The sequence below is a fragment of the Pteropus medius genome, unplaced genomic scaffold (genome assembly GCF_902729225.1).
Source record: "Pteropus medius unplaced genomic scaffold, Ma_sr-lr_union100, whole genome shotgun sequence".
NCBI classification, from domain to species: domain Eukaryota; kingdom Metazoa; phylum Chordata; class Mammalia; order Chiroptera; family Pteropodidae; genus Pteropus; species Pteropus medius.
Genome location: NW_024352785.1, coordinates 7487569 through 7513648, shown reverse-complemented (window position 1 = coordinate 7513648; position 26080 = coordinate 7487569). Strand labels below are relative to the sequence as shown.

General features: G+C 37.1%; 1 protein-coding gene across 2 annotated transcripts in view; it reads left to right on the top strand.

Moving 5' to 3' along the window:
* EPB41L4A (erythrocyte membrane protein band 4.1 like 4A) overlaps nt 1-26080 on the top strand; it is a 208536-nt gene that overhangs the window by 133102 nt on the left and 49354 nt on the right. For both annotated transcript variants that reach the window (XM_039848457.1, XM_039848458.1), the window contains exons 10-12: nt 2411-2502; nt 3894-3971; nt 8712-8833. In XM_039848457.1, coding sequence (XP_039704391.1) covers nt 2411-2502; nt 3894-3971; nt 8712-8833 — 292 coding nt within the window. The remainder of the gene's footprint in view (nt 1-2410; nt 2503-3893; nt 3972-8711; nt 8834-26080) is intronic.

Below are 26080 nucleotides of genomic sequence, written 5' to 3'. Positions count from 1 at the left end.
AAGTTTGAGATTTATTTTTAGATTGAATGATTTTTTGTTTCTCTTTCACTTTTGGAAATCTGAATTACATGTAATTAACATTTTAAAAAATGTGATTTAAGTATGTAAATTATACCTTATTTTGTGGGTGCTCTTGCTAAAATGTGAAAGTGCCTGTGTCATAGAGCAGTCATCACCAGTCACCATTTCTTGTCAGTGGTCATGCCCAGTAGGTCCTGCCATACTTGGCGCTTTAGTTGCTGAGAGGCACAGGGAGATGAGGGTGCATATGCTGAGGAAGGTGGTAGTGGGGAAGGGAGGCGGGGGACAGCCTCTCTGTACTTACTTTATGTTAATCATTTATCCTAATAACAATGCAATCACAAGTAAAATTATTTTGAAATAAATGACCCGTACATTATGTTTTTGGATAATTCAGTGACCTTAAAAATACCCACCTGTTTATATTAGAAACTCTGAATAGTAGTTATATTTGGGGAGGGGAATTGGGGACAGTGCTGGGAGGGAGATATAGTTATCATTGTGGATACACTTTGGTAACTTTCCGAGTTCGTACTGTGTGTGTGTGTGTGTGTGTGTGTGTGCGCGCGTGCGCACGCATGCATGTGTGTATACTGTATATTAAAGAAACGTAAAAGAAGAAAATTTCCCTTTAAGCATTCCCATCTCCTGACAGGAAGCTTGGTTTCCCACCCTGCCCCCAAGGATCTTCTGTGATTTCCTCTGCACACCCTTTCCCACCCCTCCCCCAAAGCTGCTTTTACTTTCTAGGAAAGCACTCTCTGAATTCACTGACTTTTCTTCCTCGTCTCTAATTTTCTAATCTCAATTCCTTTCACGAAAGTCACTTAAGATTTCTTACCGTGAAATGCAGTAACCTCCCTTGAAACCCTGTTTGACCTTTCTGGGTCACTTGAGATTTGGACTCTCCTCCCAGCCTCCCTGACACCATTGCCTCTTGGTCCGTGTTGAACTCTCTCCCTCCACTTTCACGAGCCTCTCTGCTATAATTCCACCTTTATCCACTCTGTGCTCTCTTCCTGAGTGGTCCTTTTTACATCCTTGGTGACATTATCTGTGTCAGCAGGTAAGACCTTTCCCCTTAGCTCTACACCTGCATATTTATTGGCCTACTAGGCGTGGTTAGTTCTCAATTCCGTGGGCATCTCAAAATCAAAATAGCCTGAACTTATTGTCCATTCTCTCATCATCCAAAGTCTCCTTTTTCCCCACTTGCTCTATTTCAGTACTCTAGCAGCACCCAAGCTGAAACCCGGGCATTGCCCTAAATTTTTTTGCCACCTCACAGGGTTTTGGAATGACAGGTTGCCTTGTTGTAATATGAATATATTGGCTCTGTTTTTATCACACTCTTTTATTTTTACAAATAAACGTCTAAACTGGGCAGCCTCATTCCAGATGGACATAGGAGAAATTTCAAGTTTATAAATGTTCTGTCCTTGTTAAAAGTAGCAGGGTTCAGGGTGTGTGTGTGTGTGTGGGGGGGATCATTTTAATTATTCCTCTGCATTGACAATTTTGTGTTTATGAATCCATAGAAACCTCATTCCAGAGGCATTTCTGAATTTGAGACATAAGCTTGATTTTTATTTGAAACTAAATTAGCAATTATATAACTGAACGGAGTGTGTGGTTTATTATTTTAGTACTTATGTTGTATTTTGATTGATTTCCTCTTCAGTCAGTTGAAAAAAATAGTATCTTCTGCATAGTTAGAATTACTTCTCATATTGCTTTTGTTTTTTATGTATTAAATACAGATAAGTAACCACTGGATTAAAATAATAGTTAAAATTTGTTGTATACGTATTATATTACATTTTACATCTGTCGTATCATTTAATTTAATTCACCCAATAACAATGCAGAAAGGAGAAATTCAGAATCAGACATTATTTAACTTGCTCAGATTATGCTGCCGTGATCATTCCTCCCTGTGACCCTCTTGAGATTCTTTAGACATCAGTTTAAGTGTAGTCTGGACATCCCTGAAAGTAATACAGTTAAGAACTGAATTTATGGGTGCCTCCTTTTTACTGGCATTGATTTGTATAGTGTTTTTCCTGATTTGGTGCCCATTTATGACCAAAGAGTTCGTGGTACCTTAGTGCCAGCACCCTGATTATTCAAGGTCATGGGGTGATGTAGAAGTAAGTGGTAAAGGTCAACGGCACCAAGATTTACCTAGAACTTATGTTTTGTAATTTTAATTAATTGAAGGTTTTAAGGCAAACCTCTACAAACAGTTACACAGAGATAATTAATCTCTGTTTTATGTGTTAACAGTAATTTGTCTGTTTACTTGGATTTTTGGTACCTAGAGGGTGGCTGACATCTAAAGAATGTTATGGTCAGTAATTCATGTTCTCTTTCTTTTTTTCTCTCTCAGTGCAATGAAACCTCATTCTTTTTTGAAGCTCGAAGTAAAACTGCTTGCAAGCATCTTTGGAAGTGTAGTGTAGAGCATCATACATTTTTTAGGTATGTTAATGTGAAAGTTTTCTTCATTGCTCTTATAAATGAAAATTGCATTTGCTTTTATAACAATGATTCTGTTCTGGCTACAAGTAGAAATTTAAAAGCGTTTCTCTTTTATTTTTTTTCCAGCCACCTAATTTTCTGGATCATATTAATACAAATATATAAATATACACACATAGATATCTTCTTTGGTCATATTATAAGAAAGGGTCAAGAACAATTTGTTTGTTTTGTGTAAAATGCAGCTTTGGTATTGGTGGAAATTAAGTATTCTGCTGTGGACATACTATATTTGAAATGCCTGTTAGCTATACAAGTAGAGATATGGGTAGGCAGTTGGGCGTACAAGGCTTATTGGAAAGACCAAGGTTGGCCATGTAAATTTAGTAGGTATTCAAGGCAAAGGGGACTGGATGAGGCCACCTACAGAAAAATAGAAGTGAGAGAAGGATAAAGCCAAGGAGTGAGCTGCGGGACCCTCCCAGCATTTAAAGGACAGGAAGAGTCAACTGTGGCGTATGACAAGAAGTAACCAGGAGAGTGTTTGGGAAAACAGGAAATGAGGGCAGAAAATATCTGGGTAAATAGGAAGCTGGCAACTGCCTTGCATGCTGTGCTCCTGGGAGGTCAAGATGAGGGTAGAGAATTAATCATTGGTTTGTGGGGACACTTTTTGCTTGTTTCGCATCCTTATGGTATAAAAATAAAACTAAATTTTATCAGGTAATACATTAAGCTTTACTTTTTTGTTTTTAAATTGAAAACTACGTTAATTCTTCTCCTTGTTCTTATTTGATTTTCATGGACCAATTTCCCAGAGCATGTCGTTGGACAGGTATTCTCATAAAATGGCCAATGTCCTTTGTAGAGGTCGTATGAGGAGAGAAATGTGGCCTAGAGAGCCCGAGACAGTGAAGCTGGGCCATGGAGCTCCCCGTGGAAGTTTCTGTCGAAGCTGTCCTGGAATGGGGAGTACTAGAGTACGTGTACAAAGAGGAGTGAACCACCATATCAGCTATGATTAACTGTCATGAGAACCTAGAAATGAGTAAATCAGCGTAGTGGCAAAGTTCTCAAGATGATTTAAATAGAGAAAGTAAGCTGATTCACAACTAAAGCTTCCAAGGGTAATAATATATAGTATAGTCTTCGGAAAGTATGAGTACTTTGATATTATACATATATAAAAATCTAAAGTGTGGTTGTTTCAAATATTAGCTTAAAATAACTGATTTTTATTTTCTGCCAACATATAGAATAACTAGCTGTTAAAGTGCTGTTGCACTATTAAGATGGAGTCACACTTATATTTTCTACATAGCTTTTGCTCGAGTGTTGCATAAGTATCTGTATTTATGAGTCTTTATCTGTTTTTTTAAAAAATTGATTAGAATGCCAGAAAATGAATCGAATTCATTGTCAAGAAAACTCAGCAAGTTTGGATCCATGAGTTACAAGCATCGGTATAGGTAAATGACGTTTTTTCCCTTGGGAGGAGGGCGTCAATAAATAAATATTTAATTTAGCTGTCCACATACATGCACATTAAAGTTTGACATTTAATTTTTTTCTTATTTTTCCACAGTGCCAATGAATTTCATAAGCATAATAGTTCATTAAAAAAAATCTTTTTGACAAAAATGATTTTCTAGGTTTAATTATATTTAATGTCTGCATTCGCTATGCTAACTTAGAACTTTTAGAATGTATTACTTATTATCTTCAGAAATTTATTTTGATGCAGATGTCACTTATTTCTAATCATGTTCTGATTATGAAACAAAATAGGTATTTCGAATACTAGCTGATTAGTATTAAGGCATTCAGTTGATTCCCTGTTGTAACACAATGTATACTTTGTTTTATGGATCAAATCATGTTTTCTGTAGTATAAGGCCTACTTGTAGTAATGCTAATGCTAACAAATATAGTTAAACTTTATCAAGTGGTTGCTAAGTGCCATGTATTGTGATAAATGGTTTTCATTTGTTGCTTCATTTAATTATCACAGATCTTAATATTATTCTCATTACTAACTGAGGAAATTAAGGCTCAGAGAGGCCAAGTCACGTGACAAGGTAACCCAGCTAGGAAGCAGTAAAGTGGGGTCTAACTCCAATGCTCATGCTTTTAACCATTAGCATGTGGCAGGAAAAGCTTGATAGTTAGGCAGCCACGCAAGTGCTTGTATCTTTTGCTTGTATCTTTTTCTAATATCCGCATTAAAAGTCGGAGCCTTCTATGGAGCCTTCTATGTTTTGAAAGAGAATTTGTTTTGTTTCAATTCCTTCTATTAAGTGGAGAGCCTGTGATGTGCAAAGGCATGGTCTTGGGTGCCTAGAGATGCAAAGACTCCGATCTAACCTCCTCTGCCTTTAGAGAGAGCTACAATATCATTCAGGCAGTGAGGCAAGTTCCAGACTCTGCATAACCCAAGAGGGGTATAGAAATGCTGCTCAGGAAGTGGAGAATGAGACGCTTACTTAGGAGCTTTAAGAATAAAGCCCAGTCAAGTGTTAGCAGAGCAGTGGTATGCCAGATTTTAATTCTTCTCTTTTATAATACACATTTTTTTGTCTTGAATTGGAAACCAGAGATAATCAGAGAGTGATTAATATTAATGTTCAGCGCATTAATCTTTACATGTTATTCACTCAGACCTTTGCTCATTTGATGACTTAAAATAAAACTTAAATTTTCTTATATTACAGCTTTTCTTGGTATTTGTATGAAGGTATTCATTGCTAACTAAAATTAAACCTTCAGGTTATCAAGTTTCTTCCCAAGACAGTGATATAATTATCAGAAATTTAAGGAAAATATTTACTTTTATAATGAGAAGAACAGCTAATAGTCACTATTTGAGCTCTTGTCCCATTTAGAGCATAAAACATTTCAAGAGTTACAGTGAGAATATGTAAATCTACTTTTTACTGCAACGAAGCTAGTGAAAAGGCATCTGTCTTAATGTTCCTACTATTAAAATTGTAATTATGCTGTTTAACATATGCTGTAGTTGGTTTCCATAAATTTACTCATACCTGATTTCTCAAATTTATTTAAATGCAAATGTTGTGGCTACCGGGAATTATTATTAGGAAGTTATTGGATTTTGCATATTAAATATAATTTCTTCCAAGAAAGTAATTAAAGGTAACCTTTGAGGAATTGGAAGCTCTGCTAAATCTGTTCTAATTTTGTGGCTGGTGTTAACTGCCTAGTAATTCTTAACAAAACCTAAATCTCCGTGTCTGTATGTAGGAAGCACTGAAGTTACACCGTCCCTGGAAGAAACATGTTTCATCCCACTGCCCAGAGCTAGGCTTCGTTAGGGATGTGTCTCAGACAGCAGGGTGGTCGCCAGCACAGGGACTGTTAATTGTCAAAAGAGGAAACATAACCAGCCTTTAACAAACATCGTATGCCTGCTCTTTTCTTGAGACATTCTGTAGATCTGGAATGAAAGCAGACCTCTGGAAATGCAGACAGCCTCCTCCTTTACCCTCCAGGCTTTTAGAGTGTGGAGGATGAAGAACAGCATAACACCTGGCTGGGGTGTGTGAATGTGGGTGTGTCTGTATTTGTGTGTTCAGTTGTATATGTGTTTATAGGGGGGTGTGTGGGTGTATGTGACATAGGAAGACAGAGTTCTAGTCTTTACCCTCTCTCCTGTGTCTTTAGGCTTGCACAATACCAAGGAGATTCCAGCATCTTTTAGAAAAACTAGTATTACTTAAGAAGGGAAAAATTAGACATTTTTAGTGATATGTGAAGGCCATTTCTTTCCAAAATTCCAAATTAAATTTGTGAGGAAAGGCTGAGCTGAAATCTGACAATGAAATTCTTTTGTTGTTGTTGTTGTTGTTGTTTTATTATTAGAGACCAATAATTTGAAATTAAGATTGATTAAATTTTTGATTAAATATTTTGTCATATACTGATATCTTTCTCCGAGACCTTTAAAAATTAACCTTGCCTTTACCCAATGTTAAATTTGTAGGGGACTCCTGGTTTTGATGAATGAATAAATTGTATAGGTTTTATACTCCAGAAATGAGAATTGGGCCTGAAAAAACCTCCCTGGGAACCCAGATGACCTTCTTGTAGGATTTAAATCACATGAGCTTTCCATATTTCTTAAGGCGTGGAAGGGAGAACAAGTTCTCATGAGAACCTCTTTTGTGTCAGGTGCTTTCACATGTGTTACTTTATTTAATCTGCTCAGAGACCCACCAGAGGAGCTGTCATATCCTCATTTATATGGATGAGAAATTTGAGCCCCCTCAAATAAAGTAACTGAACTAAAGACCTTTAACCAATAAGTGGCAAAGCTGGGAATTGAACGCAGGTGTCTCTGGTCTTACTCTCTTCTCTCTACCCCGCTGATTGTCTGTTGTCACTTTGGGGCTGAAGAGCTGCTGGAAGTGTCACTCAGCATAGAATGGGAATGTGTGTGCCAGAATGTGGGGAGGAAGGGAAGTGGCAGATCATGAGAATAAGACTGTGTTGTCACTGTGGAGAGCCACCAGGCACTATAAAACTCTCTAGTTATCAAAAACTTTATGCTAAAAGGAAACAGTACAAATACTGTACAAGGATATTTCTGCTAGGAAATAATAAGAAAAAGTAGAAATATATTGTAAATGGTGAAAATAAGGCAATAGGAGATCTCAAAAATAATCTGTTGAAAACCATACAATTATAACAGAGCTGTTTTTTAGACCATGCTTGCAACTTCAAACATCTGTATTCCTCCTCCTGAACAGCCAGGCTGTGCCATACTGACCAGCCAGAGGTCTGAAAGCTTGTTCTAGTCTTCCGTCTCATACAGCCAGTGGCAGATTAGTTTATGTTTCTGGACCATATAGTTTAATAAAATTTGTGATATGATTTTGTCATTCTCTTTTATTCCTGAGAGAGAAACCATGAGGAAAAATTGAATAATAATGTAAAATCTCATTATAAAATGCCTCAGTGGTCCACATAATGGGTTATATTTTTAGGCAAAGATTTTTTTCCTCTATGCAATGAGGTACACAGTACCCAAGTCTTATAACAAGAGAAAAGTGTAGTAAGTAGTTCTTATCCTCATTCTCCAAACCATTTATAATAATGGAATTTTGCTCTCTATGTAGATTTTTTTTTTTTTTTTTTTTTTTTTTTTTTTTTTTTTTTTAGCTTTTCAGGAGAGAGATGTTGTTATGAGTGTTTCAAGCATTTAAAAATTTTTCTAATAAAAGTGGTTTGGAGTAGTGAGGAGGGGAAATTTTTGCAGAAGCATGTAAAAGGTAAATTTTGCTTTATAAGTCTCATTTAATCTCTTTTGGGAGAGATTCACCAATTCACCAATTTAGTCTATAAATGTAGGATGCTATTCCTACATTTGGCACTATTAAAAGCCTTTTTGTCTTCCCATAGAGGGTTCCTCTTGAAGTGAATCAAAGCAGATAAACAGAAATGCATTCCTTTTTGTATCTGATTGATATTTTAGGTGAAAGCCAGGGTCATTCATTGGCTCAAATTCAGCAGCTGTGGAATACATTTTCAGTAGGATGAATGTTTCCTGGAATACAGCAAATGAAATTATATAATTCCTTGAGAAGATAGGCCATTCCCTGAGAAAGCTCACCCTCTTAAATCCTCACGAGCTCTTTAGAGAAGCAGCACTGTACATGGGGTTTTAGGCCTGCTTCGAATCTTCCTGGGCACTTGATCTGGCACAGGTGAGGTGGGCATAATACATGGTTGTGCCATAGCAGGGTTGAGAGTAGATCACACAGTGGTCCTGTAGGGGACGCTTTATGATTTGCTATGTAAGTATAATAGGGGGACATGTTGATTCATGTAGAGTCATTGCCCTTGTGTAATTTAGCTCAACATTATTTCTTTATTATTTAGTTGTAGAGCTAGAAGGCGATCAATATCCTCTACTTATAGCCCAGCATTCTGCTTAAATCTAAACTTTACTCCAATAAACCCCCTTTCTATTTCGTCTCCTGAAAGATAGTTCTTCTACTTAACCTAAATCTTTCCTATTATAATTTAATACTACCTCCTTGGTAACATTGCAGTGAAAATCATATGCTTACGGCCTGTGTTAAATCTCTGTGTTTTTTCTCTCCATACTTTGTGGATAATTATGAATGAGCTATTGTTTAATTTTGTGGCTGTATGGTTTTACCTGTTAATCAAAATGTTGCATTTTCAAGTGGCAGGACAGCATTGCAAATGAATCGAGATCTTTCTATTCAACTTCCCCGGCCAGATCAGAATGTGACAAGAAGTCGAAGCAAGACTTATCCTAAGAGAACAGCACAAACACAGCCAGCTGGTAAGTCGTAGACATAAACTTGTGTTTCCTGTTAGACTGATGGTATAGGATATGCTCAAGTGGTGACTACAGCCTAGTAGTTTTTTTTTTTTTATTGTTAATACTAGAATTCTTAATTTGACCCCTAAAATGTCTAAGCAGTCAGAATTTATTAATAAGTAAACAAGTAGTCATCTTAAATCACCATAACCTGCTTAATGACTATACTTTCTTTTAGAAGAGATTAAATAAAAATCTCAACTGAGTAATTTCTTCTTTGGGTGTATCAGATTGGAATTGAAACAAACTCTTAGAAAATATATTTCTTTTTTTTAAAAAAAAGGAACACGATAAATTTGTACAGAATTCAGTTGTTTTTTTATTAATGTTGGTCTTTTATTATAAATTCTTTCTGATGTTTCTACAGTGTACAAATAGAAAAATGTATAAAATGGATAATAATGTCAATAATAATACTTAACATAGCCTGCAAGCCAAGAAGTCTGTCCTCTTTGCCTGTTCACATCTTTCCTGTGTCCTTCCTTACCAACCAGAGAAAATCCCATCTGACTTTGTGATCATTATTTCTGTAAACTTTTATTATAATTTTATTATTTATGTAGCCTTCCCTGAACAAACTAATTTTTTGCCTGTTTTTAACATTATATGAATGAATCATGGTATGTGTTCTTGTGTCTTGCTTCTTTCAATGTTATATGTAGTGTATACTAAAGTACATTTATTTTTCTTGCTGTGCGTATTCTATTGTATGACAGTTTCTTTATCCATTCTAATGTGATGGACATTTAGGTTATTCAGATTTTTTATTTTTAATGCAGAATACTTCTTTAAGAAAACCACCTAATCACTCAGTTTCAATCTATGTTGAATACTCAGAGCTCACAGAATTTTACTCTAAAGTGATATTACTGACTTTGATTGTGGCTTGCTTATAGCTCACTCTTGTCTGACACTCTCCACAGACTTTTCACATATATTATCTCACTTGACACTTCCAATAACACTGTGAGGTAGGGCAAAACAGAGAGTATGTTCTCATTTTGCAGATGAGGAAGACATGGTCCCAGCAGCTAAACAGGGGTGCGGCTGGGACAAAAACCCAGGTCTCCTGGGTTATTTTGCTATAGTATTATAGGCAGTGAATGGAATTTTTATTTTATTCATTTGTTTGTTTGTTTGTTTATTATAGTGGCATTGGTTGACAAAATCCAATAAGTTTCAGCTGTACACTTTAACAGTCTATCGTCCATGTCCATGAGTCTCTGTTTGTCTTGTTCATTTGTTGCTTTTAGGTCTATATCCCACATATAAGTGATATCATGTGATTTTCAACTTTTTCTGTCTGGCTTATTTCGCTTAGCATGATTATCTTGAGGTCCATCCATGTTGTCACAAATGGCAGTATTTCATCTCTTCTTTTGGCTGAGTAATATTCCATTGTATATATGTACCACAGCTTCTTTAGCCCATCATCTATCATAGGACACTTTGGTTGCTTCCATGTCCTGGCCACTGTGAATAGTGCTGCTATGAACATTGGTGTGCAAATATCTTTTTGGACATGGGTTTTCAAAGGTCTTTGGAGTAAATACCCAGCAGTGGGATTGCTGGATAATTTGTTAGATCAATTCTTAGTTTTTTGAGGAACCTCCATACTGTTTTCCATAGTAGCTGTACCAATTTGCAGTCCCACCAGCAGTGTATGAGGGTTCCTTTTTCTCTGCATCCTCTCCAACATTTGTTATTACTTGTCATGTTGATTATAACTGTGAATGGAATTTTTAATAACAATAATTGACATCTGAACATTGCATGACAACTGACATAACATAATGACCCTCATGTCAAGCCTATGAAGAAAGTGTTTGAGTTTGCTCCACTGCTGCTGGCTGTGAGAATGTCACCTGACTTACTGTTTCTAAAGCCAAATTAAATCTGCTTGTAGGTCCCTTCCTCTCATTGGGCTGGGAGAAAATTAAATTCTTTCCGATGGTTCTACAATGGCAAAAATAAAACATGATTTAATTTTTAATAGATTACTTTGCCACATAAGTATTATCATTATCCCCATTTGGCTGATGGAAACTAAAATTTAAAAAGTAATTTGGCCAAGAATACATAAAAAGTAGGTGGTTTAGGACAAAAATTTTAGCCTTAATATTTAAAACCTTTATCTTTTGTATTTATTTCTGTATATGAGAAGTCTTAAATTCCACTTGGATCAAGTCCAGTGTGGTATAATCAATAAGCAAACTTTAAAATTCTTTTTTATTTCTGAAACACCATACCTCATAAAATTATTTTGAGACCAACTGAGAATATCAAAAGCATTTGTACTTTTCTACTCATATGCTCCTTGCTTCAAATCAACATTTCATTCCACTTGAGATGCGGGAAGCATCACACATGTTTTTTATACAAACCCACTCAGGTTGCTCCTTTTCTACTCATAACGCTCTTATAAAAATATCTGCCTCTGTAACATTTTTGTGTTTGTGTAGCTCTCTTTGGAAGCCCAAATTCTAGAAGCTGATTAATTTAGAGACAAAGGGTTTTTTGGTTTTGTTTTTCTTATGGCTTATTTATGCAGATCCAGTCAAATGCAGTTTTCACAGAGCAACCTGGGATTGTATTGAGCCCTCACATTTACCGCCTACCCCCTCCTCACCCCCCTTGTGTCATAGAAGAAGTACAAATTAGTAGTTAAAAAATAGTCACAGGGATTTAGAGTGCGGCATAGGGAATATAGTCAATAGTATTGTAATGGCTGTGTATAGAGCCAGATAGGTGACAGAGTAATTGGGGTATCGTTTCATAAATTATATAAATGTCTAACCAATGTACTGTATACCTGAAACTAATAAAAAAATATATAAATAAATAAAAAATAAAACACATCATCTCTTTGGTAGGAGATCAGCATCAAGTGGATCTTATAAAAATGCACATGTTACGCTTTTACTATTATAAAAATATATTATATGTTTGCTTTAGAAGATTTAGGAAACTTAGAACCTTCTCTCCTAAAATGAAAACATTTTCATATTCAATTCCATTTTCTTAGTACTAAGACTATGTACTATATAGTACTATATAGTACTAACACTATATAGCTTTTTAGTTATTTGTATATCTTTTCTGCAAAGATTATATAGTAATGTTTTACAATCTTCTTTTGTATTTTAATAATATATCATGGATATGTTCTAATAAGTTTTTAAATATTTTTATACTATACCATTTTAAGATCTGTATAATTTTCTCCTGCATAGATATATAGAATTGACATAATTTATTCAACCAATCTTTAGTTCTTGGATTTTGAAGCCCTTTCAAATTTGGAAGACTATAAATATAACTAAAGTGAATGTCCTTGTAGTGATATCTTTAAGCACTCATGCTAATTTATTACATATATTTTAAACAATGCTGTATTTTCATTTTTATTTTAAAAAGAGGATTAAACAATGCTATGGTTTAGAAACTAAGACTTCGCTGTTCACACATTTCACTTTGATTTTAAATTACTTTCAGCCTGACTTTTTAGGCCTGCGTTCCACAAAACTGTGATGTGTTCTGGAGACCCAGAGATGACCCTTTTCTTGACAGTGTGTGATTGTCTGGGCGGGGAAGGATCATTTAGCAGATGTCAATGATGCAGTTTTACAGTTGCTGTCATGTACAGATGAAAGACGTCATGGGTCAGGGATTACTGTTATTCTGTTGTTTTTTTTTTAAATGTAACATTTTCTTTTCCCTCTAATTCACATGTACTCTGCTTTGAGCCTCAGTTGAATCCAGCTGGTAAAGACTCAGTTTCAGCCATCTCCCACTCCTAAGGCCATGGTGGAATTCTCACTTGGAGCAGAATATTTGAAGGGGGCACTCTTATCTTCAACTACATTGGTTACCACTGTGCTCCTAGTCCCAGCCCACCAGGCCACATGAAAGTCGGCAGTTCTGTGTGAAGCTAGGCTGCTTTGTGTGTGGGAGGGCAAGGTCTTTTGGTGAGCGTCCTAGACTTAGGGTTTTCAACTGATGGTTGTTGGTGCCAATTCAATGCCAATAGGAATTCCCAATTTGGAGTGCGGTGGAAAAGGAAACTATTCAGTGCAGAAATCTCAATTGTGATACAGCACAGCTGTGAGAACAGCACGGCCCTGGAATAGCTCAATAGTGTTACAGCTCATTTATGAAACAGCAAGGCTGCAAGGCAGCCCTGACTCTGCTCTGCCCTGTTTTGCTCTGCTTGCTCTACTCTGCTCTGCTCTGGCGAGATGTCTTTGGTGTTTTAGCTCCAGCCAGGAAAACACAGGCTCTAGTCTTCAGTGGAAAGGAAAAGTGTATTCTCCAAGCCAGAGAGAAGCTGACATATATATAGAGAAGTCCTTGTCTCATCCTTGATTAAGCCATACTCATGCAAATGAGGGCTACAAATCCTCACTGTTTGATTGGTTTAAAAAGCAAAGCACTGTTCTGATTGGTCAGAAGGGAGCGCTCTGATTGGTTGATGAAGATGCTGATGGAGATGTAGCTGCACAGCTCCAATTGGATGAGGAAAGCCTCAGTCATATTGGTCGAAATATAATTCCAGGAACTCCTTTTTAAGGGCTGGCTCAGATGGCAGGAACCTAGTGCAAGCAGGCAGCTCGGTGCAGGCTTCACCCTGAAGTGCAGTTTACATGAGAGGCCCCTGTGTAGAAATGGCTGCTAGGCTCTGCTTTTAAAAATTGAGCCCAGTTAGCCACCAGGAGCCCTTCTTTGTAGCTATCTTCTTTCTTAGGGTCCACAACTATTAATTAGAAATAGCTACTATGGTTGCTTTGTGTAACAACCAAGGACCAATATGCAGCTGAGAGGTTATCTCAGCTAAGGTGAGATTGGAAAGGGAATTTAACTTAAGACAAATTAAAACAACAGAACCTATAAAATTGTAGGTCTAGTAAATAAATTATTAGCTATTTATATCAGAATATTATCTAAAATAAATGATGTTGAGGGTCAAGCCTGCTGAGAGAGACCGTGTTCCCAGTCCCCCTCTAAGGCTCTGCTACAGAATGGGGGTGGGGAAATGCTGTGAAGGATTGGCCTGCAGGTCATTAGGTCACTGTAGCCCTAAGGCTTCTGTCCCCTTCCCCATCACCCCAAGCAGCTCCTCCATCCCTGTCACTTCATTCTCTCTCACTGTGAGCTCTAAAGCAGCCCCCTCTCTCAGAAGCTCCCTGTTTCTGAGACTCATTCATGGGTGGCTGCACAACAAAGGAACAAGCTCTTTTTGACAAAAAAAAATATGACAATTAAAATGGTAGAAAGTCGATTTCAACACATAGAAAAAGTTTATTTAATTAGATTGTACTGTATTTGGCAAAAATGGAGTTATGGTTTATATAGAAGATAGATTTTTTTAAAAACATAAGTTCAGCTATTAATATTTATAGATTGAATTCTGCTGGTATTCTCTCTAAAATAAAATTTAATAAGTGCAGTTTCAGGAGTTGCCAACTTAAATTCTCCTTCTCATTTAACATTTATAATAGTAATTTAAAAAGTTGTGATCGAAAGGAGACTTTTGCTTTTTTTTTTAGTTTATATCATTAATTTGTAGTACATGACTTGTTAGTCTAGAAGATATTCTTTTATCTCTTCTGAAGTTAAAGAAATTCAGTCTAACTCAATGACTACTCCCCTTAACCTGTGGTTCAGTTTTCTCTCTGCTAATTTAAAAAGCTTTTGTTTCACCTCTCAATCAGGAATAACAAATGCCCTGGTGGCTAAAAAACCATTGTGTTTAGAATCCGCCAAGGTTAGGCCTTGGCACCTCTATGAGGAAGTACATTCCAAAGTCAAGAGCTCTGCCACCCTCCTGCCTGCTGCCCCACCCAGAGGAGTTCAGCACCAGGGCAGGCAGCCAGAGCATTCCTGCAAATCTAAATGGTTTCTGAGGAGCTTGGGGTAAAACAGGAGGTGAGATGAGGTGGCAGGAAGGAAAAGTGCATATTTATTTGTACAGCCCTTTTTCTGACAAGGTCTTGGCAACTCATATTGGTGGGTTCTTATCAGAAGGGAGTTTGTACTATAAGTTGGCAGTAAAGGCAGAATATTTAGCTATAATACATAATTGCTGTAAGAAAAGTAATGGGTGAAGCTATTTGTTATGGATAAATAATGCTGTGATCGTCTGATGTGGCTTTTAAAGTTCTTAAAGATATCACACTGATGAAGAGAGAACTAAATAGTTGTCTTCAGACAACTGAAAAGGAAAATCGGGTGACATTTTGGTATTCCTGCATTGAATATGTGGAAGATGCTGCAAACACAGTGCTGGAGAGGTCATGAAAGTGACTTCCGAGTGATGATTCATGCTAGTGTGCAAGCAGACAGTTACTGCTCAGGCCCAACCCAGTTATTTCTGTGCAGGAGCGTGGACCCAGTGTTGTCAAATCTTCCAGTGTTTTAAGGGAAGCATGAAATTTGGGTATTTATGGAAACTTTCTAGAATTTTCAGTATTGGCAATTAATTTCATTTTAAAGAAAGTCTGTACTAACTTGAACGTTCCTGAGGGCCAGATATGGCTTGAGGACTGCTTCTTCAGTGCAAACGAATGACTTATCCACCTGCCCTACGGGGGTCACTGTATGTTTCTCCAGCCTCCCCTTTGAGCATCACTAAATTGGATTCAACACTCCATGACCGAGTATGAGAACTTTATAGTTAGTTGGTCAGTTGGTCAACTCCAGGGGAAGACAGTGCCGCACAGCTCTGGCCTCTGTAGCAAATGATTCACATGTGGGTAGCTGACCGGCATCTATTGGTGACCTGAGGTGGGTACAGCCCAAAGCAGGAGAGACAGAGGAATGCTTTGTGAAGTACAGTTTTACTTGATATAGTATGTAGCTCTGGGCTGCTGAGAAATTATAATGTTCAGAAAGTAATAATCATATTGAGCATTTCTAATTGGTACATGGTGTCAGATGTGATGTCAGAAGAAGCATACCTTGGCTTGTGGTGATCAGAAATCTATTTAAAAAAATGTTTTTAAGGCAGATGAAAGGCAAGCTGTGTGAGTAGAGACCAGCACGTCAGACCGAGGCAGTATGCTCTAGTGGGCTGCATCTGATAAATCTGGGTTCCGCCTCAGTAGTCCATGTACTGACTGTGAAATGGTATGAAGTTACTCAACCAGCTGACACCTGAATTTCTTCATCTGTCAGATAGGGATATTACCCCTTCCTCCCGGTTGATGTCATGGTAATAGCATCTGAAACGGGCAGAGCATCATGTTCACTACATAGAGAGGCTTGAGATACTTTAGTTTCCTTCTTTTAAACCAAGAGGAAATCTTTCTTTACACGGTGTAGACCAGTCTGTGAGTCTACCTGTCAGGCTTTGAATTATATTTGCCATATAGCATCAACTTCACATAAAAGAATAATATGATATATGGAGGAAGAGTGAAATTTTGAGAGCGATAGGTGGAAAGACAGTCATTTAAGTACAGTGAATGGGGCTCCAGAAGGAAATTGGGTACCCCTGCTTTATTTTAGAAGATTTGTTATGAGGGGAATGGGCGAGTCATAGTGCTCTCTGTGAGTAGGTTTTTCTGCTGCCGGCAGATCTCTGAGTCCCCAAGGGCAGCTGTTGGTAGGCAGTATTAGCATTCCTGAGTTGGAGGTTTTCTTGCTTACTGTTAGAGCAGCTGTTAGTCACTCTTTTTCTTCTCTGATGCTCACTTTTTCTTCACCCGATGCTCACTTCTCTCCAGCCTCATTTGGATAGTCTATGGCTATGAAAGAGAAAAAACAAACTCCTACAGTAAATTCATAGTAATGTTGAGATTGCATGATAATTTTAAAGTTTACGTAATTAACCATTCCATCTTCCATGTAAGGTGGTTTCCCCTATTTGAAGTAATTAGCTGTTTGGCCTACCTGAGTGCATTTTTCATGTCAAACAGACAATGGAAACAGAAGACAAAGAAAGGGCAAAGCTGAAAGGGCTTGGAGAGGAGAAGCAGAATTGTTGAATAAACAGAACCTGGGGCTCTGGGTCTGGGATTTCACAAGTTAATTCCTAACCTCACTTCCACAACATGAGCAGACCTGTTGCTGTGTTTGTCATCACAGAGATGGTAAACTACCTAAGGATTTGAATTTGTGTCTGTCTGATTCTGCAGTCCCATATTACCTGCCGTGAAAGGCCAGGTCTCCTGAGGAGTTCCACAAGGTAGAGGAATGTTAATAACTGGCACTCACTGAGCATCACTGCATGCCTGCCACTGTACTGGGCCCCCTACAGATAGTATCTCACTCGTTTCATTTAGAAGATGCCGTGACTCTCAATACACAGGTGAAAAGACAGAGGCTGGAACTTGTCCAGGGCCCTGGAGCTGAAATTTGAACTCAGGTCGGTTAGAGTCTACAATGTCGAGAGAAAAAACAAAAAAGAACATAATATGGTTGTGCTGATATGAACTGATTTCCAGCATAGAGTATAAGCAAGAAAAACAAAAAGCGAGGGTGGGCAGCAGCATATAATACACTCCCATTATGTAAAAAGACAAAATCTAAGCATGGGAGGATATGCATATGTATTTACTTGCAGACAGGATACATGAGAAACTAGTAATATCAGTGACTCTAATAAAGGTTTTTGAAAGAATGGAGATCAGCGGGAGAGAGATTTATTTTTACTGTGTATTTTTTAACAGCATTTTTTTTTTTTTACCGTGTCTTACTTTAAAAAAGCCCTACAGATAATTGTCATGAATGTATTAGGTTCACATGATGATTTCAAATGCACATTAAAGTTTCTAATAGATATTCTTGAAAAGCTCAGAGCTAGAGAAACTGATGTTATGCTAGGAAGTGTGCATTGTAATTCATGGAAAGACAATACAAGACTGATAATGCAAAATTTAAATGTTACGAATTTCTACTGCATCGTAACAGATACAATCCGAGTCTTCGAGGTGAGAGCACAAGACACATTCATACCTGTACGTGGCATTCTGACCAAGAGGCGTCACACGGGTGGTTTTGGAGATGATTTCTAGAAAATTTAACGATGTTAACTCTGTTTTAGAGAGAGTGTGCTTGTGACTGTCCTTCAAGGTGACAAATCGGAATTCAGTAATCAACTGAGATGTGGTCCAAATCTGTGATCTCACTTTCTTTTCACCCTGCCTGTAAGAATTCCTGCAAAAGGAGTCCTAGATGGCCTCTTGACTAATTATATAAGCTTTTGCTTTGAGAAGGCATTTGATACAGTGGGAGGAAAAAAAAAAAACGTTTTACCTGATTGAGTAGACTTGAATTCCTGGTCTAACTTGGCCATGATCTATAATGTATCATTTGACATTACATGCTTTCATTTCCTTATCTGTAAAATAAAGGAATTGGGTACATAAACTTTAAAGATCCCTTTTTTTTTCTAAAATTCTCTCGTCTGTCTGGCGTACCTGTCACAGAATGGAAAGGACTGAGTATGAAAAAAAAAAAGATTTTAGGAAGCTTTATTTTTTATGTTTTTTTTTTTAAACCATCACTAAAAGACTTGCAGACTTGTGAAAAATATCTTACCACACGACACAATATATATTTTTGTTATTGGAAATACACAATATTTTTGTGTACTTATGTATACAAAAGTAGAGCTAGTTCTTTAAAACTTTAGTTCAAATGAAATTCTTACACCTGAAACTTACTGGATTTATTAACCAATGTCACCATAAATAAATAATAAATAAGAAATTCTTACTAACAAAATTAAATGAAATTGCAATAACTTTTGCATCAGTATAGTTTTTCAAATTATTCTTCATCTGAATTGACCACATGAATCTAGAATTTTAGCTTTGATTAACTCTCAGTTAGAAATTAATGCCATCTTGAGTGGTACAAATAAAAAAAGAGGTCTTTCAACATGGGCTTTGCATGGCTTTGTCTCTGCCTTTGCCTTCTATGTGAATATAACCATAGACTGAATCTACTTGAACTTTTAGAAATCAGCAGTATGAATTGGATATACCTTGGCCATTGTTTATAGTGTCAATTCTTGAGGTTTTGCCTAGATTTTACTAACCATTTAGGCAAATTTCCCTGATTTCTCGCCCCTCTTTCTTCAGGGGTCTGAGGGTGCATCTGTCACCTGTTTGAGCTTCTTTTTTGAGTTAGATCTTTTAAGCAGATGGCATTTGAGTATTCCACACCTTTGTTTTACTAACAGACTTAGGATTCATGTTGATTTCTCTGCCAGCTTTTTTTTTTTTTGGACATTGAGAAATTTGGGATTGATTTTTATGGCTCTGCTTGCATTACTGATTGGTATCAGTGTGAAAAATATCTGGAGTTCTCGGGGTCCAGGGTGTAGGGAGAGGAGGTGAAACAAGAGAGGAAAGAACTACTTTTACTGAGGAGCAAGTACCATGGTTGGCTCTTGAGTGTGCACTGCCAGTCTTGGAATCAAGAGTCCTATGGAGGGAACAGAACAGGTTCTGTAACAATGGCCTTCCTCACCCCCTCCTTTTTTCCCAGTGTGAGAATGGGGCGCCTGAGGAAACCACCAATCAGTTTCCTTCTCCAGAAAAGCTGGAATTGGAGCCCAGAGGATGAGTCATTCACCTCGGGGGGGCTATGCCTTTTAAGGCTGCTGTTACAAGAATACCTCTGAACATAGAAGCTGGTTTGCAGAGAAAGAAGAATAGACTCACTGTGAGAAACACTAAAGGATGGCCCATGTAGCCTTGAGAGGAGGATGGGGGTAGTAGACTTAGTAGCCATATCCAGTCTGTGAGATCCTTCTATGTCTTTAGGATGAATCTCTAATTTGATCTGGTTTCCTGGCCCCTTAACAGTGAATAACATTGCTTCATATAACCCTTTTGCGAAACCCATGTGGAGGGTGGTGATATTCTCATTTTACCCCTGAGGTAACTGATGCTCGGAAACATTAAGTACTTATTCATGATTATACAGCTAATAAGAATAGTGTCAGGATTTGAACCCAAGTCTTTGGAGGACACATGTTTGGAAAGCAAATGGAAAATAAAAAGGTGAAAGGCCTAGAATTATTTGTAAATACTCATCCCCCGTTTTTCCCTCTGTGGGATTTCTATGCAGATATTCTTGGAAAGACAGTACATTCTGCTCATTTATAGAAGAGTAGCAAGTCAACCTGCTTTTATGTCATGTCATCTTTTAAAGAAAATATCTTAAGTTCTTTGGGACATTTTACCTAACAAAGAGGGGAAAAAGCAGTAACTGTGTTCTTTTACAAGGAGCATTAGGTAGATCACATCACGTGTATGTTTGTTCACTTGTTCAAAGCTGTTTTCCTTTGTTGTTGACACTTTTCTATTCTGCCTTAAAGCTGATGTTTGTTTTTCATTCTGTAAAAGATTTATGAATATATGGCAGCTCTGGTTAGATTTTCTCTAAAAAGTTAATGTTGCCACTCTTCCTAGGAGCATTTAGCATTCCATGCATAGCCAGCAAAATTAGAAAAGCAAGCAAGACTAAAGGCCTATTGTATATTCAAGTTAAATATCATAGTTTTAGTGAGTTACCATAAATGACCTTTTTTTCCCTTTCCCTTCTCATTCAACAAGAATTTATGGAACACCTCTTTCTCATAAGACCTGTGATATTGTGATTTATAATAAGAAATGTATGTTTGGTGCTCGTCCCTGTTCCTAGCACAGAGCTCCTAAAACCCTTGGTATTTCCTAAGTGATAATAGCAGCAAAGGTGAAAGGAATGACTTTCGTTATTCATAACAAGATCCTTTTAACCAGACATGAGTTTGTGTTGATGAGGTGACTTTTGGAAAGCCCTAAGGTTGGAGGCTGGTTCCCAGGTAAAACCAACTGTGTCATTAGGGGTATGAAACATATAGCCCCACCTTATGATTCCAGGAAGGGGTGAGGGGTTGGAGGCTGAGTCATGTACCAGTGGCCAGTGATTTAATCAGTCATGCTTATGTAATGAAATCTCCATAAAAACCCAGAAGGTCAGGGTTCTGAGGAGTTGGGGAACACATGGAGATGCAGGAAGAATGGTACACTCAGAGAGACCACCGAAGCTCTGTGCCCCTTCCTGTGTCCCTTGCCCTATACATCTCTTCCATATGGCTGTTCCTTGGCCATCTAGTAAATAAACTGTTTTCCTGAGTTCCGTGAGCCACTCTAGCAGATTACTCAAACTGGAGGGAGAGGGGTCATGGGGACTTCTGATTTATAGCCAGTTGTCCAGAAGAACAGACAACAACCTGGACTTTTGGTTGGTGCCTGAAGTGGGGACAGTCTTGTGGGGCTGAGCCCTTAACCTGTGGGATCTGACACTATCCAGGTAGATAGCGTCAGAATTGATTAAATTTCAGGACGTGCAGTCAGTGTCCCCTGAAAGTTCAAGAATTGCTTGGTGTTATTGGAAAAAGAGTGGAGACCCTATTCCATGGAGCACAGAAAAGTGAATAAAACTTAGCCCCTGATCTAGAGGAATTTAGTCATCTAAAAATAATTCAACAGTTATTTAACACTTAATAAATACCAAGCACTGTGCTGAGTACTTTCTATAAGTTATCTAATATAATCCTCATATCACTATATAAGTAGTTGTGATATCTCCATTTTACAGATGAGAAAATTGAGGTCCAGAAGGATTTAATAACTTGTCCAAGATCACAAGGGTAAATTGGCAAAGCTGAGAAACAAATCTATGTTTGAATGATTTTCAACCTTGTATGCCATTAAGACACTTTGTCAGACTGTAGAGGTAAAAGGCATACTTAAAGGCAGGCGGGACGTGTCAAGAGTCATAGGGTAGAACACTGAAAGAGTTGTAAGTATCCAGAAGGATGATTTGTGGCTGAAAGTAATCCATGATGCTATAGTGAAGGAAGTGGCTTTTGAAGGACAGATGGATTAGGGCAGAAGGTTTCAAGATGGGGTATGCAACTCCTGGTGGGGAAGAGAGACAGGAGGTCTTGCTAAGGGTTATGTGGGCACGGGTAGGTTGATTGAATCAATTTCCAAATTCTCTTTCCTAGAAGGAATCTGCCTGTGGCACTAGACTGGCTGGTTCTTCTCTCCGGTGGACCTTTTCCCATTTTTTAAAAGAAAGGCAGACCTTTTCCCCATCTGGAATCTGTTACATTGCTTTGTCTTTAAATGTTAAACCTCCTGGGTTGACGTTAGCAAAGTAAATGACTTGAATTATCAAGTGGCACATCCTTTTCTAAGTCATTTTCTCATTTTGGCTTTCAACAAAATTGAAGGAGGACCCAATTGATTTGTCACCTGATAGAACATTTGAAATCGTTTTAGATAATATATAATTACTTGTAGAGTTATAGATGTCTACATGTAATTCTTAGAATTTCTTTGGGACTTTGGTGATGTCTTCATAACAGAATACTTTACAAGTTTTCTCAGCATTGAGAATCTATCACAATAAAAAGTAGGAATAGAATTGTTGCTAAACTGTTTGACTTTAGCAAAAAATAATATTCTTGAATGGACATTATCCATATAATCATTGAGAAAACAAAACTACCTTATTCATCTCATTAAGAGTCATTTTCTAATAATTTCCATGTTTTACGATTATCAACATTAGTATGGTATATTAATATAATATGAATAATTGTAATGATAACTTAGTTCAAAAGAAATTTTTAACTCCTAAAGCTATAGGGTAACTGGACATAAAACTTAATTAATTAATTTATTTTTGTCACAGAGAAGTAAAATAGGATGACAGAAACTTTCAAGCATAAAACATCATTTTGGGGAAATTTTTGCAGAGGAGGCGGAGTTGAAATGCAAATACAAGGAGAAAAGAGAATGCTTTGAAACTTCCAACTGCTAAACTCATTTCATGTACTTTTAAAATGGATGACTATGAGTATCAAATTTCTGTGGTATTTTATTACATTGGATACACTTAAGAGAGTCATGAAAAAGTTTCATTTTAAAATGTCAATATTTACTATGTGCTGTAAGTGGCATCTTTTGGTGGTATTTAAGCTTTAAATGAAAAATGTTAGCTATTATCTTACAAACATGCACTGAGGTATATAGTCTTTCAAATTCTTTTAGTGAATATTTGGGTAAAATAGTTTGAAGAACACTGAGTTAAAGCCTCCTAGATATGAGCTCAAATATGGAAGCAGAAAAAATCAATTTCCCCAATTTTGTCTTAGTTAAATAATCCTTTTAAAAGCAATCTAATATACAATTATATGCACTTTGTATATACTTCATATACTGTTACAGTTGCATCAAATAAAAACCTCTAAAGCAGTGGTCTAGCACACTCTGAAACAGAACCAACTTTAGGTCAGGTATGGCACTGTCTACCTGCCCTAGACCAAGTGAGCATAAATTGTTTGAGAGAAGGTGGCTGGAGAAGGTTTGCTATAGGTCGCTCTAAATCGTGTGGCCCAGTTGGAGGGGTTGGGGGAATGCAAGAGGACTACCAGGGTAGAATGTGAGTGTTTACTCAACTCTCTTCTCCTACACTGTGTCTTCATCACAGGAAGAAAAATTTGATATCTAAGTGCTTTGCAACACCTCCTGCTTCCAGCCAACCATTCACAGATGGGTGTTGTTATTAGGTGTGAGAGGGCTGAAAGGAAAGATGGGTGTCCCTCTGCTGTTACCACACCTGGCAGCCCCGCCAGCATACACAGGTGTAGACTACAAGTTCTTCAGATAGTGGAAGGCTTTCATTCTATTCTGAGGGTCTTAAGGGAGTGAGGAAATGCCTTCTCAGGCTCGGAAATGCTTTTCTTGTTTTTGAACCTGGCATTCTGACCCACAAAGAAGGGTGTCTGTGACCACCTCTAACTTAGTGGGTGTTCCTTTCTAGCTCTGGTGGAGGGGCAGAGGATGAGGTGCCTTTACTTCTCCCTGACTGACACTCACATTTTCGTCATAAGGAAAGCAGAGGGATCCAGGAGAGTGCTGGGTCAGGGAAGAAGAAATTGGAAACAGACCAACCAGGGAAGGGATCGTTCATGCACAGACATATTTTCCTAGCATCTTTCTCATCCACACTCATTCTTTATAATCTACCCTCCAGCTTTTTAGCAGAATCCCTTGTTTGATCTTGCAATTGACATGTAGCCAAATCAGTTTCTTAAAAGTCTGTGTATTTGTGATAAAGAGGTGACTGTGCTTAAATACCACCCTTTAGACATTTGAATGCAGAAACTCCAAAAGAAAAGCAAAAAAAAAAAAAAAAAAAGCAGGAATCTGGCTGTCTCTTTAGGATGAATGGGCTGATGTCAGGCATTCAGACTTTAATGAATTTGATATTGGACTCAGAAATACCTCTGTTTTCCAAATTGTGAGTTTTGAAATTCAGTTTTGTTTTATATAATTTAATGAATGTTCTGCCAAGTATAAAACCTTTCACGATGAAAGGAAGAAATAGATATATATTATATAGAGATGTATATATATATTTTATATCTGTTTATATATATGGTTTTCTTTATCATTTTACTTTTGATCATAATTTGTGACATTAGAAAATATTTGTTTTAATTTGCTAATTTGCTATACTATCTGCCATTTTTTCCAAAGCACTCAGTCTAAAGTTGGTGAAACCAAGGCAAAGTGACTTTGTACTGTCAGTGTGAGAAATAGAGCTAAAATATATTTCCATTTATTAGCTCATTCTTAACACATTTCTTCTAAGAAGTTGTATTGGGTTAGATAATATACAATCAGATTGGGTTTACTGAAACCTAATAACCTGTTGTATTGAGAATAGTTATAATCTGTCCTGGTTATTTGTCTTAAGCATCAAATATAGAGTTTCTTTTTCTTTTCTTTTTCTTTTTCTTTTTTTTAAGTTTAGGGAAGAGAAAATGTGTGATTAAATGGGATAAAATTTAACCTGAAAGTTTAGAAATTTATCATATTTCAGAGTTCTTAAAACAAAACTATTTATATATTACCATCCTGCTTTCCTTATTGGCTATTTGTCTTTTCCCCATATAACAGAATGAGGCATTTTTACTTACAGACATATATATTTTTTCATTTAAATGTCACATATTCATTTTTCATGTTCACTCTGTAGATTAAAATCAGTGACAACATTTAAGTAACATCAAAGATTTAATTTAGGTTGACTAATTTAGGTATCAAATAGAGTTACAAATTTTGTGAGACTTATAGTACTATTTAAATGCAAAGTGTTTTTATAATTGGACAGCCATGTATATTCATCATTAGATCTTGACATCGCAGAGATGACTTTAAAGAATTGCCCCCAGATCAAATAGCTAAATAGATCCTGGGAGAGTTGATTCCGTTTCTGACAGCCATTCTTCCTGAACTGAAGGTGAGGGTCACTTAAGATGAGGGCACTCAAACGTGAAGAGAGCCAAACTACACAAAAGCTTGGTAGTGATCTGATGCACACAGGCTGGAAGCATTTGCATATAGGGTGTTAAAAAATGAACAGATGAGACCATGGGACATCGGACACTGGCACAGCAGTATTGTCTCAACTGTGGGGAATTGTGGACCCATATTAAGCTGTAGTGTCTAACAGTCCAGGAGAAAAATGATCACAGGTTTTGAGTTAGATTTGGCTCCTTAATAAGTCCCCTGATAAACTCATTCTTCTAGATGTGACCAGCCTCCTGAAATACAGCCCTTTGTGTTTTCAGTGTGAACAATATTTAAAATGAATTGGATGCTCCTGACTCTTTCTTAGTAGTCTTGCTGCAGTTAATATTTTATCTAAAATAAAATACAGATTTACTTAGGAGCTTTAACAACCATATGTCAATAACTGATCTTTGTTATAGATAATCTGTGGCAATCATTTAAAAGAGCAGCATGCTATAGCATGAGGCTGTTTCTAAAGCTCTAAGAAGTAGCCACGTCTGCAGGATACAGCACATGTCCTCGTGTCCCACATTTCCCATACTACCACATCCGGAATGTTTTGGTCTTAGTTTGGACACTTTTTCCCCCTTCTAGTGGTAAAAATAGTGGAAACAGAAATACATCCTTTATAGAGAGACACAATGATGTGTCCTTCATTTATGAAGATTTTGAGGGCTTATTATAAAGTAAGTAATTCATGAGGATGTAATGTACAGCATAGTTATTATAGTTGACAATACTGTATTGAACATTTGGAAGCTGCTAAGAGAGTAGATCTTAACAGTTTTTGTCACAGGAAAAAAATTGTGTAATTATGTATGGTGATAGTTGTTAACTAGAC